Source organism: Dama dama, chromosome 22 (assembly GCF_033118175.1).
Source record: "Dama dama isolate Ldn47 chromosome 22, ASM3311817v1, whole genome shotgun sequence".
Lineage (NCBI taxonomy): Eukaryota > Metazoa > Chordata > Mammalia > Artiodactyla > Cervidae > Dama > Dama dama.
In genome coordinates, this window is record NC_083702.1 from 59,005,717 (window position 1) to 59,025,727 (window position 20,011).

At 37.3% G+C, this 20,011-nt stretch overlaps 1 protein-coding gene across 1 annotated transcript; it reads right to left on the reverse strand.

Moving 5' to 3' along the window:
* Nucleotides 1-18,629: 18,629 nt before the first annotated feature.
* On the reverse strand, nt 18,630-19,631 carry LOC133043137 (olfactory receptor 9K2-like). The gene has a single exon (XM_061123991.1). It carries the CDS (start codon nt 19,599-19,601, stop codon nt 18,630-18,632), a length of 972 nt encoding a protein of 323 aa, XP_060979974.1. The 5' UTR covers nt 19,602-19,631.
* Nucleotides 19,632-20,011: the final 380 nt, after the last annotated feature.

Here is a 20,011-nt window from a genome sequence, read left to right on the forward strand (position 1 = left end):
TAACTCCTCTCAAACCTTGAGTTAACCAATACATTTCTTTTTCTTATGGAAATGTTGTCTTAAGCTATGTTAATGAACCCCAGACTCTATCTTCAAGTTGGTTCCGCCAAACGGCCTAACTTACTTACTCAGTTATTGTTCCCCTAATCTATGTAAACCGAACCATTTGTTGGTATTCTGCCCTTCTACTAGATTCAAGTCAATCGTTTTATGGCCAGGGATGAATTGTCTGGTGCCATTCTAAATTTTATGACATTCCTTTTGTTTCATTAATAGACTGTGAGTGACTATATAACTTACAGCTAAAGACTAGGAAGGGGGTACTCTTTTGCCCCCTTCTGATGCCTATGTCAGGAGCTTTCTCTATCGTCTTTATACTTTAATAAAACTTTATTACACAAAAGCTCTGAGCAATCCAGCCTCGTCTCTGGCCCCGGATTGAATTCGTCTCCTCCGGAGGCCAAGAATCCAGTGTCTTATCCTTCAGCAACAACCTTTCAATACCATACTGTTTTGATTACTTAGCATTGTAGTATAATTTGAAATAAAGGATCACAATACTTTTAGTTTTGCTCTTCTTTCACAAGAATGTTTTGGCTATTTAGGATCTTTTGTGCTTCCATACAAATTTTAGAATTACTTCTTGTAGTTCTGTCCAAATATGCCATTGGTATTTTAATAGAGATTGGATTGAATCTGTAGATTGCCTTGCATAGTATTGTTATTTTAATAATTTTAATTCTTCCAATCCATGAGCATAGTATATCTTTCCATTTGTTTGCATTGTCTTCAATTTCTTTCATCAGCATCTTCTAGTTCTCCAACTTCAGATCTTTTACCTCTTTAATGAGATTTAAGTGTAGTTACTTTATTTTTTGATGCAATTGTAAATTGAATTTTTATTACTTTCTCTTTCTGATAGTTCATTGTTAGTATATAGAAACACTATGCTGCACAGATTTCTGTATATAATTTTTTTAATCCTGCAACTTTATTGATTCATATATTATTTCTAATAGATTTTTGATGGCATTTTTATGATTTTCTCTATATAGTATCATATTTTTTGTAAACATTGACAGTTTTCTTTCTTTCTGTCCAATTCAGATTCTTTTTCTTTTCTTTTGTTTTATCATCCTTGTCTAATTTCTAATTTTAGAGGAAGCATTTTCAGCTTTTCAACGTTAGGTATGAGGTTGGCTGGGGGCTTGTAATACACGACCTTTATTATGTTGAGATACAGTGCTTCTCAAAGGCAATGGCAACCCACTCCAGTACTCTTGCCTGGAAAAATCCATGGACGGAGGAGCCTGGTAGGCTGCAGTCTAGGGGGTCACGAAGAGTTGGACACGACTGAGCGACTTCACTTTCACTTTATAGTGCTTCTAGACCCTCACTGTTGATCATTTTAGTCATAACGGATGTTAAATGTTATTAAAAACTTTTGTGTATCTAGTGAGATGATCATATAGCTTTTATTTTTAATTAGCTAAGAGGTGATGACATTGACTGAATTGTTGGTACTGACACATACTTGCATGCCGGGGAGAAATCCCACTTGAAGATGGTGTATGGTACTTTTAATATATTGTTCAAAATTTTTTTGTTGATATCTTGTTGAGGATTTTGCATCTGTGTTAAACATGATGCTGGCCTTTTCTTTGGTTGTGGTGTCATGTCTGGTTTTGTCATCAGGGTGATGTTGGCCTCATAGAATGAATTTGAAAGCTGTTCCTTCCTCTTCAATTTTTGTTTGTTTGTTTTTAATATAAATTTATTTATTTTAATTGGAGGCTAATTACTTTACAATATTGTAGTGGTTTTGCCATACATTGACATGAATCTGTTACAGTTGTACATGTGTTCCCATCCTGAACCCCCACCCTCTTCCCTCCCCATCCCATCCCTCTGGGTCATCCCAGTGCACCAGCCCCGCACACCCTGTCTCATGCATTGAACCTGGACTGGAGATTCATTTCATATATGATAATATACATGTTTCAATGCTATTCTCCCAAATCATCCCACCCTCTCCCTCTCCCACAGAGTCCAAAAGTCTGTTCTATACATCTGTGTCTCTTTTGCTGTCTCACATATAGGGTTATTGTTACCATCTTTCTAAATTCCATATATATGCATTAGTATACTATATTGGTGTTTTTCTTTCTGGCTTACTTCACTCTGTATAATAGGCTCCAGTTTCATCCACCTCATTAGAACTGATTCAAATGTATTCTTTTTAATGGTTGAGGAATATTCCATCATGTATATGTACCACAGCTTTCTTATCCATTCATCTGCTGATGGACATCTAGGTTGCTTCCATATCCAAGCTATTATAAACAGTGCTGTGATGAACATTGGGGTACATGTGTCTCTTTCAATTCTGGTTTCCTCAGTGTGTATGCCCAGGAGTGGGATTGCTGGGTCATAGGGCAGTTCTATTTCCAGTTTTTAAAGGAATCTCTACACTGTTAATCTTTGGACTAGTTTGAGGATAGGTGCTAACTCTCCTTGAAATGTTTGGTAGTATTCACCTGTGAAGCGATTTGTTGGAATTCTGTTTCTTGGGAGGCTACTATTACTGATTAAATTTATTTACTGGCAATCAGTCTGTTCACATTTTCTATTTCTTCTTGATTCAGTCTTAGGAGATTATACATTTCTAGGAAGTTGTTCTTTTCTTTTAAGTTGTCCACTTTATTGGCATACAGTTTTCCTTAGTAATGTTTTATAAGTTGTGTTTCTGTGGTGTTGGTTGTAACCACTTTTATTTATGATTTTATAGATTTGGGTTCTCTCTCTTTTTTCTGTTGAGTCTAGCTAAAAACTTATCTTGTTGGGATCCTTTAATGGCCCAGGACCTGGCAGTCTGGAGTTGATGATAAGAAAGTGAAAGAGAGAGCCAAAGGGAGGGAGAGAGAGAGAGAGAGAAAGACAGACAGAGGGACCCAAGCTCTGATGGAGCAAAGGTGTTTTAATGATTTTTCTGTGAGTATATATAGCCTGTAGTACAAGAAATTTCTTTCAATAATGATAAAGATCAGAAAACCAAACGTACAGTAACCGTTACCAAGGGAACAAAGGATAATAATGGTCACAAGGTCAGGAGACAATCTATATCTCAAGAAAGGGGGGCGAGACTAAGCAGTTTTGTCATAAAGAGAATGTTTTACTAAAGGAGACCCAAGCACGTCTCACGCAGTGACCTTAGTCCTGAGAGCTGCCTGCAGTTCTACTCGCTTCTGGCAGAAGCTGATAAGGAACAGGATTTATGAGAAACAGCATGTAGGAATCCTCCCATCAAACACTCCCTGACAATTCTCCCTTATTTATAATATTTGTAAAAAGAGTTCTGACCATAAGAGTTTGTTTAGTTTTAACAATCTTTGCATGAATGTAATGGTAGATGACCAATATAATTGCCAAGACAATCACTAAAATTACAGTTCCAGACCTGATGCTGTGAGTAATGTTTTGAAGCCATCCACGTGGGTCTAGCCTAGATAATTGATCAGCTACTTGTTCAGCTAAAGTTTCCAAATTAGAGGAAAAGGGCATATTATTAGAAAAGGTTTCAAATATTTCAGTACAAAAGAAAAAAAATCATCTAGAAATCTGTTTGGGACTGGTATTTGGCTGTGGTTTTGAATTAATGGGTTGATTTTTTCTCTTCATTCAGTACATACATTTTTTCCTGATATAAAAAGAAATGGGATCTGACTGTGTTTTAAGTGGTTTGTGTTATTTGGGGCAAAGGATTAGAAGCAAACATTCAAACATTTTTTCCTACGTGAAATTATTGAAAAGCTGATGCAGAACAACTTGACAAATGAAATGTTGCTCACATTTAAATATATTTGACCTTGTCCTTGGAAAAGGAATGTAGCCTGGCAGCTGTTGAGTCTCTCTGTTCAGTGTGAAAGAAGGTGATTGTATTTTCAAGATAAACCTGAAAAGAAGGTGAATATTTTGCATTTTTGATATTCTTAGGAACAAATAACTTATTCAGCAAATGGTGCCTTTTAATGTTGTTTTTGTTTTGTATTGTGAAACAGGCATTGTAGTTGATGTTTTGTTTTAAGAATCTTACAGACTGGAAACAGAAATAAAGCTATATTAATAATAGTTATAGGCTTAAAGAATTTTTGCATTAGAATCTAGTAAAGTTTGCTCTGGATAAGGAAGATAAAAGTGTTCCTGTGTATTTCCTTTTATTTAATTTTTTATTTGCAGTTACACAGAGGGTGAGGTGGCTGGATGGCATCACCGATTCGATGGGCATGAGTTTGAGAGTTGGTGATGGACAGGGAGGCCTGGTGTGCTGCGATTCATGGGGTCGCAAAGAGCGACTGAGCGACTGAATGAACTGAACTGAACTGACAGTGTGTAATGTGTTTGTTTAATTATGTCTTGTGTTTGTGGATTATAAGGAATATCTGTAATCTGTTTAATAGAGAAGGAATATAAAAATTATTTGAACTGCTGAGAAATACAGGCAGGGCCATTGCCTATTTTTATAGAATTAGGTGTTTTCATTATAGCAAAGTAAGTTGATAGGTGGGTTATAACATGTTGTGTAGTTTTACCTTGGAGAGGTGTGGCCCCTAGAAAAGAAGAATTTGTATTGATCGAGACATGTAAGAAGGAAGAGGAAGAAAGTTCAGGGCAATGAGTTACATCTATTTGCCATAAAATTCTCTTTCATTTGTCATAAACTTTTTTTAATATTTTTGTATTCATCATTTTATTTGCCATTTCTTATATCTTTTTATTAAAAGCATATATCTTATTTTTCTTTAGCAACTATGAAGTGTCTTGTATGTTAGTATTTTATAGATTGGTGAATATATTTATTATATCATATTATATATTATAATGTATATATTTATTTATATATATATATATATATTAATAGCTCAAAATCTCTAGTTTTTCTGTAGGAAAACTTTTTGTAAGAGGAAGTTAATGTTCAGTAATTAATGTTTTAAAATCTTCCTTCATTTGGAAATGACCTAGTTATTTAATAAATGTTTATTATTTAGTTTAGTATAACTTCAGAAACTTAAGTTACCCCAATCTTAAGAGATTTTTTTTAGATTATAATAATAGATTATTGTATCAAAAATATAACTATTTTTAATAGTTTATCTAAAAGTTTTCATCTTTTATATATATATATATATATATATATATAAACAGTTACCTTTTTGTTGACAAATTTAGTTTAACTTAAACCTAGGCATAATAAAAGTATTATATAATGTTGATGACTTAAGACATGTCTTAATTAGATTAACAAATACTTATATTTAAATTATGTTTATATTTAAATAAACATTATATTTGATATTGAATATTTTTCAGTTCATGTGAAGTTGAATTTAAATAGAGCTTATTAACTTCATATTATCCAAAAACAAAGACATATATTGAGACACAGATAATTTAAGATAGATAGGCATAGTTTTCCATTTGAAATTTAAAATATCTTCTTGTTTTATTTCTTTATTTTGAGTTCCACCAATTTGTTTATGGCTGGAGTCCTAGACAGAGTGGGCTGTGTATCCCAAGAACATGATAAGAGTTAACTTTAGGTTTTTCTTAGGCCCGTTTTTGTTTCCCGGGTGGAACTGGAGCTCCAAAAAAGTATTTTAACAGGTTAACCTTTTCCTAACTGCACGTATAAGAAGAGCCAGTTTTGCAATTTCAAAAAAGATTTTATTTTAATCAGTCTTCTCTGGAGTCTAAAGTATATCATGGCCATTCAGTGTCAAAAATATCATTTCTCCTTTTTGTAGTTATAGTATATTATTAATGATATATGCATGACGGAATTGCTGTCACCTAGGAAGTAAAGCCTTGGCTACAAAATTTTGACAAATACTAGGACTGTTAAGCATACCTTGAGGTAACATAGTCTATTGAAATCTTTTATGAGGCCGGATATGATTAGGATAAGGGAGAGAGAAAGTGAATCTCTCCCGGTCTAAAAGGTGTAAAGGTATATTAAAAAAGCAATCTTGTAAATCAGTAACAATGATGTGCCAATTTTGAGGAATAGTAATAGGTGATGGGCTCTCTGGTTGTAATGCACCCATAGGATTCATAAATGCATTAACTTTTCTAAGGTCTGTTGAGAAACACCATTTGTTAGATTTCTTTTTGATAACAAAAACAGAAGAGTTCCAAGAAGAGCAAGATTCCTCAATATATTTCAATTCTAATCGTGTGTCTATAAGTTCTTTAGTAGCTTGTAATTTTTCTTTCATAAGGGGCCATTGTTCTGTCCAAATAGGCTCATCATTTTTCTCAGTTATTTTAATAATTGTTTTGTTTATTAAATAAGCAGTGGCCCCTAGGAAAAATGTGGAATGTATATCTGAGTTTGCCATTGCATTGGTCCCTTCCTATTAGATTAAGTGGTACATCTATCACATAAGGTCTTAATACTGTAGATTGGCCTTTTGGTCTATCATATGGGTACATTTGAACATTTTGATAAATTTCTTGTACTTTGGTTTGAGAAATTCCTGCAATTTGGCAAGAGACATTTTGTATAGGCCAGGATTTGGGCCATAAGTGTTTGGAAATAATAGCAATATTAGATCCAGTGCCAAGGAGACCAGAAAATCTTTTGCCATTAATTTTGATATTTATATTTGGTCAGGCATATTCAGATACCAATGATGTCCATAAGGACTGTTTTTGATGTGTACTGCCAAATGCGCCTGTCCACACATTATTAGAGGAGCTAATAGAAATGTAAGGCAAAAGAAGTAATTGAGCAATTTTGTCCCCCTTTTTGAATTGCCACAGAATCTGGAATGGCATCATAATTTGAATCTCTCCTTTATAATTTGAATCAATTATTCCAGGGTGAACAGTAATTCCTTTAGAAGCCAAATTAGATCAGCCAAATAAAAGACTGAAGGTTTGTGGGGGCAGGGGTCCAAAAAGTCTGGTAGATATACTAGAAGGAACTGCTTAAGGGTAAAGGAAAAAATCACTTAGGGCTGGTATATTAATGGCAGCACTGCTGGACGTTGAGGGTTTGAGGGAAAAGATAGAATTTGCCCCTGGCTTTTGTTGTAGGGGACCTGGGGGGCTGCCTGTTTGGAGTTTCCTGGAATAGGTTTTCTTGCAACATCCAATTTAGATTTACAATCTTTGGCCCAATGCATTCCTCTACGCCAGCAAGGGAGAATTCTTGGAGGCTTTTTATTAGCCTTCTTAAGGCAGTCCCTTTTAAAATAGTTTTTATCTCCACATATAAAGCATCCTTCATTTCCCTTTTTAAAAGTAGTAGTCATTGTTTCAGCTAGTATTTGCATCTTTTGAGTTTTTGATCCTAGATTGTGACAAGCCTTCAAATAATCAATAATAGTCCCAGTTTCACGAATTGCAGCGATAGCTCTTTGACATTCCTGATTTGCATTCTCATAAGCAAGTAATTTCTCTAGCTGTTTCTTGGTTTCTTCTCTGATTACAGTACGGGAAATAGCAGTTTCTAATCTAGCTAAAAAATTAGCATAACTTTCATTAGGTTCCAACAAAGGAGAGACTTTTGGAGTTCCACCTGTTGGCAGAGGAGGAGCGTTTGGAGCAGCCGGGGCAGGGCTAGTAAGAAAATGTTGAAATATTTTAGGTTGTTTTAATTGGGCCTTTTGTAAAGTTTTATCATTTAATTTATATTCATGTAATAAGTGTTCTGTCTGTTGTAGAATATTGAAAGGGCTAGAATTTACTTTGAAATGGCAGCTTTAATGAGAGCTCACAGGGGTTAGAAATCAATTGGAATATTTTTTCCTTGTTTGGTGGCTCATTCAACATTTTTTTTTTGACCCAGTGCCAAATTTCTAAATCAAAACTGCATTTATCAGGGAACCAAGGATTACATTTAACCACTGTTTGAAAGTAAGCTTCTATTCATTGGCATGAAACCAAAAGTCCCTGAGCTTTAAACAAATGATGAAGTAACATAGAGAAATGATGTGGCTTTCCAGCCGTTTGACCCGTGTCTTAGTACTTAGCAACCTCAATAGGCCCTGACCTCAACAAGCCTGGAGTCACTCCATCCGAAATGCCACGAATACTAGTGTCCCTGTTCGGGCGTCACTTGTTGGGGTCCTTTAAAGGACCGGGACCTGGCGGTCCAGAGTCAATGATAAGAAAGTGAAAGAGAGAGTGGACGGAGGGAGAGAGAGAGAGAGAGAAAGAAAGAAAGACACGGGGACCCAAGCTCTGATGGAGCAAAGGTGTTTTAATGATTTTTCTGTGAGTATATATAGGCTGTAGTACAAGAAATTTCTTTCAATAATGATAAAGATCAGAAAACCAAACGTACAGTAACCGTTACCAAAGGAACAAAGGATAATAATGGTCACAAGGTCAGGAGACAATCCATATCTCAAGAAGGGGGTGGGGGGGGGGGCGAGACTAAGCAGTTTTGTCATAAAGAGAATGTTTCACTAAAGTAGACTCAAGATGGTCTCACGTAATGACCTCAATCCTGAGAGCTGCCTGCAGTTCTACCCGGTTCTGGCAGAAGCTGATAAGGAACAGAGGATTTATGAGAAACAGCACGAAGGAATCCTCCCGTCAAACACTTCCTGACAATCAATTTTGTTATCTTTTTAAATATCAGATATCTGCTTCATTAGTCTTTTCCATTTTTTATGGTCTCTATTTTATTTATTTCTTCTATGATCATTGTTCTTTTTTACTACCCACTTTGTAGTCTGATTGTCTTAAATTTATTCTTTTTTCAAGTTCTTTTATGTATAAGATTGCTTATTTGAGATTTTTCCTCTTTCTAGAGGTAGAATTATACCAGTATAATCTTCTCTCTTAGAACGTCTTTTGCCGCTTCCCACAATTTGGATCATTGTTTTTCATTTTCAACTGTCTCCAGTTATTTTGATTTCTTCATTGATTTCTGCAATGACCAACAGTTTATTTTATAGCAAATTATTTCATCTCCACCTGATTTTGTCTCTGAAGGTTTTCTGCAGCTATTTTCTTATACTTGATTTCTAGTCTCATATCTCTGTCTAGTCTCATATCATGTCTTCATGATATGATGACACACACATATATAACATCTATTTGTCTGACTTCCTGGAGAAGGCAATGGCACCCCACTCCAGTACTCTTGCCTGGAAAATCCCATGGATGGAGGAGCCTGGTAGGCTGTGGTCAATGGGGTCGCTAAGAGTCGGACACGACTGAGCGATTTCACTGTCACTTTTCACTTTCACACATTGGAGAAGGCAATGGCAACCCACTCCAGTGTTCTTACCTGGAGAATCCGAGGGACGGGGAGCGTGGTGGCCTGCCGTCTATGGGATCACACAGATTTGGACACGACTGAAGTGACTTAGCAGCAGCAGCAGCAGTCTGACTTCCCAGATGGCTCAAGGTAAAGAATCTGCCTGCTAATGCAGGAGACACAGGAGACATGGGTTCAATCTTTGAGCCAGGAAAATCCCCTGGAGGAAATGGCAACTCACTCTAGTATTCCTGCCTGGAAAATCCCATGGACAGAGGAGCCTGGTAGGCTACAGTCCATGGGGTTGCAAAGAGTCAGACAAAATTTAGCACTGAGCACTATCTATCTATCTATCATTCTTTCTTTCTATAGATATGATTAAGTTGATAATCTCTGAAGTTTGAACGTGCATGTATGTGCACTCAATGGTCAGCTGTGTTCAACTCTTTGCCACCCAAGGGCTGTAGCTCATAAGGCTCCTCTGTCCATGGAATTTTCCAGACAAGAATTCTGGAGTAGGTTGCTTTTTCCCACTCCAGGGGATCGTCCCAGCTCAGGGATTAAACCGATATCTCCAGTATGTTCTGCATTGGCAGGTGAATTCTTTTGCATTCTAGCAGCCTTACATTTTAAATCCTTGTCCTACTTTTAATGGTTTTGACACCATATTTTATATCTTTTTGCTTTGGGTATCCTTATCACATATTGTGAGTATAAAATATTTTACTACTTTTGTCTTTTAACCTTCTTATAACTTTATAAATGGTTGATCCACTACTTTATATGTTTTTTTTTTTTTTTTTACCAATGAGATTTCTCATTCATAATTCTCCCATTTTTGTTGTGGCCTTTCCCCCTCTGCTTAAAGTTCCTTTGCCATTGCTTATAAAGCCGATATAATGATTCTTAACAATTCCTATACTTCCTGGACCTAGGGGTCTGTTTACTTCCTGAGGAAGGGTTGTTTTCAGCCATTATTTCTTCACATAAGTTTTCTGTTCATTTCTCTCTTTTCCTTCTGTGATCTCTATAGTGTGAATGTTGGCATACTTGATGTCATCCCAAAAGTCTCTTAGATTATTTTAATTAAAAAAAATTCTTTTCTTCTGTTTTATGTTCATCATGTGTAATTGCCAATGACCTGTCTTTCAGAGCTCTGATCCATTCCTCTGGTCTAATCTACTGCTAATTCCTTCTGGTGTGGATTTTATATCAGTTATTGTATTCTTCAGCTCTGTTTGATTTTTATCTATAGTTTCTAACTTTGCTGAAATCCTTATTGTGTTCATTCAATCTATTTCTGAGTTCCATGTGCATTTTTAGATCATTACCTTCAACTCTCTATCAAGTAAGTTGATTATCTCCTCTCTGTTTAGTTCTTTTTCATAGGTTTTGTCTTATTTCATCATCTGGAATGTATTCCTCTGTCTCCTTATTTTGCCCAGTTCTCTATGTATTTTCCTATGTACATCAGTTATAGTTTTCAAGCTTGGAGAAGTGACTTTGTGTAGGAAACATCCAGTGAGGTCCAGAAGCATCCTCTCATTTGGTCGTCAGAGGTATAGGCCCTAGTGTTGCCCTTGTTTGGGATGCATGCACCCTTCTGTAATGGTAGGACTTAGTATATTAGGCATGCTGGCAGGTGGGGTCGGACCCCAGCTGAGTTGGCTATGTGGCTATGCCTTGGACAATTGCTTTGAACCCATTGGAGGGTAAAGGAGCCCATCCTCATGGTTGGTTGAGTAGCCAGGGGGTGGTGTGTAGTGCTGCTGCTGGCCCACTGGAGAGTAGAGCCCGGTCCCCATGCAGCTGTCTGCCTAGCCAAGGGACAGTCAGGCTGGTGCTGGCCTTCTGGGGGTGGTGAGAGGTCCCTGATTTGCTGTCTGCACAGCTCAATGGACTTTGGTCTGGAACTGACCTGCTGGAACTGTGCGTGGGTGGGTATGTCCTCCAGTACTGATAGGTTTAAGTTTCCAAAATGACACTTAGTAGGCTGATGTCATCACAGTAGAAAGAGCTCCTCAAAACGGCTACTTCCAAATGGCTACTTCCCAGTGTTCCCTTTCCAAGGGGGCGTCTCAGTTGCCTTCAGCCTATCCAGGAGGCTCTCCAAGATCAGCAGGTGGGCCTGACCCATGCTTCTTTCAAATTACTGCTTGTGTACTGGGACTCAGAGTGTGACATTTTGTGTGCACTGTTAAAGAGTGAAGTTTCTGTTTCCTATAGCTTTCCAGCTTTTCCAAATAGAAAGCCTGCAAGCTGTCAAAGCTAGATTTTCTGAGGGCTTGTCTTCCCTGTGCAGGCCCTCCTGGGCTCAGAAGCCTAATGTGGGGATGTAGAACAGCTGTGCTGTTCATTGGCAAGGAGGTCTACATATGATACTCCTTCCATTTGTGGCTTGCTAACCTAGAGGTGTCAGTCCTGGCTATAATGTGTCCCTGCCACTCCTATCCACCTCACTGTTGTTCCTGCTTCAGGTCTTCAGATATGGAAAATTTTTCTGACAGTCCTTAGGTTATTTATATAGATAGCTGTTTTGTAAGTGGTTACAATTTTGGTGTGTCTGTGGGAGGAGGTAAGCTCAAGGTCTTCCTACTCTGCCATCTTTGCCACAACCCCCATCAATAATTTAGCTTCAAAAGATATAACCACAACATTAACAACTAATGCACTTCAATATACAAAGAATAATACATTCTCACTGAAATGTGTGCTTATACTACAGATATAAAATTCAAATAACATGGAAAAACACAGAACGTAAGATGCTTCCACATCTACTTGTGAGCAAGTAATTACTATAAGATCTGGCTTCCATGACAAAATCTAAACTTGGTAGAAATTATATGAACCAACCATATTTAGATACCATACAATAAGCAGCAAATGACTGTAATTCCTGAGAAAAAGGAAACAATTCAAGAAAAATTTAAACGTGAATACAAAGCAATTGAAACAAATCAAACACAATCATAGAGTTAAAAATGAAAAAAAAAAAAAACAAAAAAACCTAACAGACATTCAGTGATAACTGAGAAAATATTACAAATATAATTAGAAAGGAGGTGATTAGAAAAATATTAGAAACTATAATGGTCAAATTTTCTTTTGAAAGTGGATAGCAACTCTAAACACACAGATACAAGAAAATTCACAAAAACCAAGTAAAGGGAACAGAAAGAAAGTGGAATGAAGGCACAGGAGGATAAAATTTCTGAAAATGGGTGAAAAATACTGTCAAACCAACAAGAAGGAAAAAAAAAAACCATATATTATCAAGCAAAAAGTGAAGCATAGATGTTTTTGTCAGAAAAATTCAAACCAGAAGACAATAGAATACTTTCCTTAAAGTGCTAAAAGACAGGACAATAGGAGACCAAATGAAAGCACTACATCCAGGAAAACCATGCTAGAACTGAAGGTAAAATAATAAACTCATTGGATAAAGGGAACTAATAGAATGCATTATGCCAAATTTGCACTAAAAGAAATGGTTTCTCATTTCCCAACATACTTGTTGTGGAATCTTTGCATATTCTAGAGTAGTGATCATACAACTATAGCTTCTGGAGCAAATCTTGCACTCATTCATTTACCTTTTGTCTATGGCTGCTTTAACAGTATAAAGTCAGAACTGAGGATGTAAGAAGGGAAGGTATTTCTTTCTCTTTCAGTATGCTTCTTGGATTGTTCCTTATTTTGGTTCTAGCATCTAGTGGGCAAACCTCACCATGGTTCTGAGTCTTGAAGAGATTTCCAGGCTTCTGTGATATTTTAATACCACCTCTCCTCATGCCTTGCAATCACAGATGCAGCTATGACTGTCTGATCTTGCTAATACCTATGTTACTTCCAAGTCACCCCACAGAAAACCATAATTCAGAAAGATATAGGCAGCTTCCAGTTCAGGATGGCAGAGCGGAAGGATGTGCATTCATCTCCTCCTTTGGGAGCACTAAAATCACAACAACTTGCTGAACAATCATTGACGGGAGGATGCCGGAATCTACTGAAAAAAGATACTCCACATCCAAAGGCAAAGAAGAAGCCACAGTGAGACAGTAGTAGGGGCACAATCATGACAAAATCAAATCCCAAACCTACTGGGTCAGTGACCCACAAACTGGAGAACAATAATACCAAGAAGTCCTCCTTCTGCTGTGTAGGTTCAGAACCCCACATCAGGCTTCCTAACCTGGGGACCTGAGAAAGGGACTAGGAATCCCTGGGGAATCTGACCTTGAAGGCCTTCAAGATTTGATTACAAGACTTCCACAGGACTAGGGTAAACAGAGACTCCAATTTAAAGGAACAAATAAAAGCTTGTGCACCAAGACTCAGAAGAAAGGAGCAGTGACTTCACAGGAAACTGAACCGAGCCACTTGCTAGTGTTGGAGGGTGTCCTGAGGAGGTGTGGTCATCAGGGACTCACCATAGGGACGGCGGGACTGGCAGCAGATGTCTGGAAAGTCCCCTTCGGTGTAAACCCTCTTAGAATTTGCCATTAATCTGACCATAAAGCCTGTAGACCTGAGAGCTGGATCGCCTCAGACAGAAAACTACCAGGCTGGGAGTGCAACTGCCACCATCCGCACATGATTAGATCAGGAGAGTTCCAGAAAAACATCTGTTTCTGCTTTACTGACTGTGCTGAAGCCTTTGACTGTGGGGATCACAATAAACTGTGGAAAATTCTGAAAGAGATGGGCATACCAGACCACCTGACCTCCCTCTTGAGAAATCTGTATGCAGGTCAGGAAGCAATAGTTAGAACTGGACATGGAACAACAGACTGGTTCCAAATAGGAAAAGGAGTACGTCAAGGCTGTATATTGTCACCCTGCTTATTCAACTCATGAGAGACGCTGGGCTGGAGGAAACACAACCTGAATCAAGATTGCCGGGAGAAATATCAATAACCTCAGATATGCAGGTGATACCACCCTTATGGCAGAAAGTGAAGAAGAACTCAAGAACCTCTTGATGAAAGTGAATGAGGAGAGTGAAAAAGTTGGCTTAAAGCTCAACATTCAGAAAACTAAGATCATGGCATCTGGTCCCATCACTTCATGACAAATAGATGAGGAAACACTGGCTGACTTTATTTTTTGGGCTCCAAAATCACTGCAGATGGTGATTGCAGCCATGAAATTAAAAGATGCTTGCTCCTTGAAAAGAAAGTTATGACCAACGTAGACAGCATATTAAAAAGCAGAGACATTGTCCACAAAGGTCTGTCTATTTAAGGCTATGGTTTTTCCATGGTCATGTATGGATGTGAGAGTTGGACTATAAAGAAAGCTGAGCACAGAAGATTTGATGCTTTTGAACTGTGGTGTTGGAGAAGACTCTTGAGAGTCCCTTGGAGTGCAAGGGGATCCAACCAGTCCATCCTAAAGGAGATCTGTGCTGGGTGTTCATTGGAGGGATTGATGCTGAAGCTGAAGCTCCAATACTTTGGCCACCTCATGTGAAGAGCTGACTCATTGGAAAAGACCCTGATGCTGGGAGGGACTGGGGGCAGGAGGAGAAGGGGACGACAGAGGATGAGATGGCTGGATGGCATCACCGACTCGATGGACATGGGTTTGAGTAAATTCCTGGAGTTGGTGATGGACAGGGAGGCCTGGCGTGCCGTGGTTCATGGGGTCTCACAGAGTTGGACACGACTGAGGACTGAACTGAACTGAACTGATGAGCAAGGCCCTGCGCACCAGAGAGCCTTGTAGTTGGTCTACAGTTAGCTTTTCGCTCTCATCGGACCACTAGTCTCCTCTTAATTGCTTATACCGAATATTTATTAAGTTCTGGAGTTCACTTAAGCTTGAATTGCCTACACATGTTTTTCCAAATAGAGTCGGTTCAAGTGGAGAGAGCTTAGAGCCCTCTGTTATCACGGTACAACTTTCTTTGTAGGTAAAACCTGAGTTCATCTGTTCTGAAACAAGCAGGCACAGTGGCCCAGTTTGCTTAGAATGACACTCCTGCTTTTGAGAAGGTTTCTGAGTGAGGTCACCAGCCTAGGGTGTTCTGAGCATGAAACTTCTGTCTTTTAAGAGAATGGGAGCAGCTGGAATTGGGCCCAGTACTCTTGGTCTGGCATTCTTAGGGTAGAGCTTTTGAATGGGGGCTGGCTAGAGATCATCATATGTTTTAGCTACCCTTGCATTGAATAGACCGTCTTCAATGTGGAGCTGGAGGGGACAAGTAATGTTTGCAGCAACAACAATCAAGGGGACATGGTAGCCTTTGACTGTGACCCAGGGGCAGAGGGATCTCTGTGTTCCTGCCTGCACTTGCCTGACTGCACTTTCAGCTCTGCTGGGATGAGAGAGGGCAGGGAGGGAGTGGGTCCTGGCTCAAATGTCATAGAGTCTCACTCTTCCTGAGATTTAGTAGATTTTGTTCGGTAAATACGTTTTTGTTTGTTCTTTATTTCCAGATATTTCCCTGGTAGTCTCTTCAAATCAAACATATTAATTATGAGAGCTCAGAATCTCAAGCTTCAAAAATCAGCAAATATAAGAAAAACAAACCAGGCAAACACATATGAACACTTATCAGCTGTATTCACAATATCTAAAAGCTGATCAAACATCAATTGCCCATTTATTTCAGAGTGCATAAACAAAATTTGGTATATATGTATAATGGAAAATGAAATATTACCCAGCATTAAAAAGAATGGGTTATTTATACATGACAAAATGAAGAAATCTCAAAATCATTTTACACAGTGAAGAAGCCTGAGAGAAAACATGACATGCTGTATGATTCTATTACATACTATCCAGATCACTGGTTATCTGGAGATGGGTTTGGAGGGAAGCATGGCCTGAAAAAAGGTGTAATCAACCATTTGGAAATGAAGAAAATATTTTGTATCTTGATGTGGTGGTTTTTTATTGGCCACAAAACTCACAGAGTTCTTTACTTTAAATACATACTGTTTATTTCAAACCAATTATTCCTTAATAAAACAAGGAATAAGATGCAGGTCTTCTTTAGATCTAAGAATTTATATTTTTGAGCAATGATTCAGAAACATCGTTTTTTTTTTTTTTTTTTGAAAAGGTTTCATCTTCATCTGAAGAAAAGGAAGCTGCACAAGAAAATAGAAAATTTAGTTTTGCTGATTTATAATAATTATATATTTATTATTTATAATAAATAACATTCATTATTATTAACTAACAATTTATTTAGATATTTCTTATATTGAAAACTGAATATTAAAAGGAGGCTAAATTTAATATAATTGCTGTTAGTGTAGCAGTAGCTGAGTGAGGATTAAATACCATGAACACTACCATTTAGTAAACTTAGCTAGTTATGACTCTACAATCAGCTGTAATTATAAATGTAATGGGATGCCACAAGATGAGATTAAATTAGTAATAATGTTTAAGGTAAATGAGGTCTTCAATTTATTTAGGCATGTTTTACTAGCACTCTTTTGCTTGTAAAATACAGAATCTTTCATGCAACACGCTGAGTCCTATAATGGAAAAAGCCTTCAAGAAATTCATAATTCTTTTCAGTTTCACCTCACCTAAATCCCAGGCACAGGTTCTTTGTTCACTGGACATTAGTATTCTTTTATTAAACTGAGAAATAAGAGTTTCTGCAAAGTCAAGACAGTTGACTATCAATCACACAGGCAAACCAGGATGGGAAAGTCAGTCTGACTTGACTTTATTTTGCTAACTCTTAATGATTAACTATTATTACTCATACTTTCCTTCTAATTTTGTTAGATGATATTTCCCCAGTTAGAGATGCTCAAACATTAGAAGTCATTACTCACTTCTACCTTAACCATTAATATTCAGTTTAGTTTATCTGTAATTTTAAAGGTATTCCCTCTCTCCACTGTCATAAGACAGTGATTATCTTCTTCTATGAATGTTTATCTACCACAAGCTACCAACGTGATTTTTCTAAAATGCCAATTTGAACACAATATATTCTTTAAAGAAAAATCCCTAGTGCTTCCCTGTGGTCTGCAGAAAATAAGCCAACCTCCTTGTCTTCTTAAATAGATGTGCACAATTTCCATGAATTTCCTTTTAAGTCTTAACTCTCACTCTATCTCTTTTACATCAGGAATTAAACTTTTGGAAGTTCAACATATCATTATTTAATTGCCTTTGCACAGAAACTTTTCTATTTCACCTTGCTCAAGTTCATTTATGTTTACAAATGTACTTATGACGTTTTCCCTGATCATTTATATCACTCATCTGTAGAAGCTGCTCTGTCTTTGTAACTTCTACCCTTGTGGCTCAGCTGGTAAAGAATCTGCCTGCAATGCAGGGTTCAATCCCTGGGTTGGGAAGATCCCCTGGAGAAGGGAGAGGCTACCCACTCCAGTATCCTGGCCTAGAGACTTCCACGGACAGTCCGTGGAGTTGCAAAGAGTTGGACACGACTGAGCAACTTTCACTCACTTTATTCACTGGGTTTACCATATGACATGTTATTAGTAGCTCTCTATTTAGCTATTTTTTCCATCAATTAGTGTGAGCTCAAGTACAGAAATCATTTAAAATTGGGACTTTTTATAGGGCACAGAGTATATAAAAATTCAATATGTATTAATTTGATGAATGAATTCTCACTAAGGCATATATAACAAAATATGAATTGTCTTTACTCTTATTTTTATTACAGTTTCCTTGTGTAAAGGTGCAATTTTCAAAAACAATTTATCAGTTTAGTAGATATTCAAATGAAGGGGAGAAATAATAATGATTCAAGCCAGAGAAACCATGAAATAAATGTGCCATTCGGTTAGCCTCTGGACAATTAAGTTACTTACATTTCACACTTAAGAGTGTGCCTTGCAGATTATCTGATTCTCTCACTAGACATTCACCAAGATTTCTTTAGTAAATCTCGTATTTTGTTCTGTCTTTCTTAATACATCAGACTGTGTTACCTCTACCAAATATACATATATATTTTATATATATATATTTATATATATATATATATACACACACACACACACATCTACATAACATATGGTACTGACTCAAGATAAACAATACATCCCAAACAACAACCTCAAAGAGTCAGAAGTAAAGTTGGAATATATATATGTCCTAAAAACAAATTATGTGGAAATAATTATCATTATCCAAAAGGAACTACAGAGAAAGTCTTTCCATTCCAAAATCAATAGCCAGACAAAATATAGTCCATCTTCCTGATGAATGTATTCTGATTAAGTCCAAATACATCTTCCAAAGTATGTATTCTTCATATATGGGATTCAAACAAATGAAGTCTCTTAAGATTTGAATCAGTGCTTTCCTAAGTTGTTATAAAGCTCAGCACTTTCAGAATATTACATTACTTGATTCTATTTTCAGTTAATATAGAATTAAATAAAAATAGTTTTTTGCCCAGGATCTTCCTCAGAGCTTCTTTGACATCTTTGTTTCTCAGAGAGTAAATCAAAGGATTCAACATGGGAGTGACTAGGGTGTAACACAAGGAAGCCACTTTACTCAGCTCAGGAAATCTGTCAGGGATGACATACATAAAAATGATGGCACCATACAGGACACTCACAACTCCCAGGTGGGAGCTACAAGTGGAGAAGACTTTCTTTCGCCCCTCAGTGGAGCGTATTTTTAGAACTGTGGATACAATATATATGTAAGACACAGTAATGACCATTATGGTAGGCAAAATGATAATGCTGCATAAGAAAAAGGATACCATCTTATGAATGTAGAGATCAGAACAAGAAATCCTCTGAAGTGGACGGTCATCACAGTAAAAGTGGTCAATGGCCCGAGAAGCACAAAAGGATAAAGTAAATGTCATGATGGTCTGAAGAACTGAGCTGATACAGCCACAAAAATAGGAACCAGCCACCAACTGAACACAGAGACGTGTTGACATCTGGACCGTGTAGAGGAGTGGGTTGCAGATGGCAATGAAGCGGTCATACGCCATGACTGCCAGGAGAAACCCCTCAGTCACAATGAAGAGGGCGAAGAGAAAGAGCTGGGTCACACAGCCTGCAAAAGAGATGGACTTGCTCTCAGACCAGAAGTTGATCATAGCCTTGGGTGCAATGACAGAAGAATAGAAGAGATCGACGAAGGACAGGTTGCCTAGGAAGAAATACATTGGTGTGTTCAGGCGAGGATCAGTCATTATAATGACCATCATGCCAACATTTCCTAGAAGGATCATGGCATAGACAAGCAGAAAAAGCAGGAAGAGGAGAATGTGGAGCTCTGGGCGGACCCTGAAGCCGACAAGAATGAAGTCAGTCATTTCTGAGTGGTTGCTTCTTTCCCTGTCGCCCATGGCAGAAATCTGCTGAGAGGCGCGAGGCAAAATAAATGAAACTGTGGCTTTCATTCTAGTGCTATTAATACTTTCTTAAATATAGAATTAAATTATTTACAGCTAATAAGATATTGCATACAAAACAATTTTAACATCAGGAAGATGCAAAAATTTGAAGTAGATGTCATTAGGCTTCTTAAACTCTTATTCTATTAAGCAGTGAGAGATGTTCTTTGGTTATTTTATTTAAATCTTAATTGCCAGGGATTTCTGCAAGAAATTAGCCTATTTTATTGCCTAAAATCACTCACATTCTAAATTTCTAGTCTTAAAATATTTATAGCTAGAGGCTTTCTTCATCTAAAATTGTAGTATGCACATTATCTAAAATAGAAGTATCTCATGTAATCGCTATGATAGTGTTTATA

What these genes read in the sequence shown, in the direction of transcription:
- LOC133043137 (XM_061123991.1), bottom strand. Translation starts at nt 19,601, where the DNA reads ATGGGCGACAGGGAAAGAAGCAACCACTCAGAAATGACTGACTTCATT.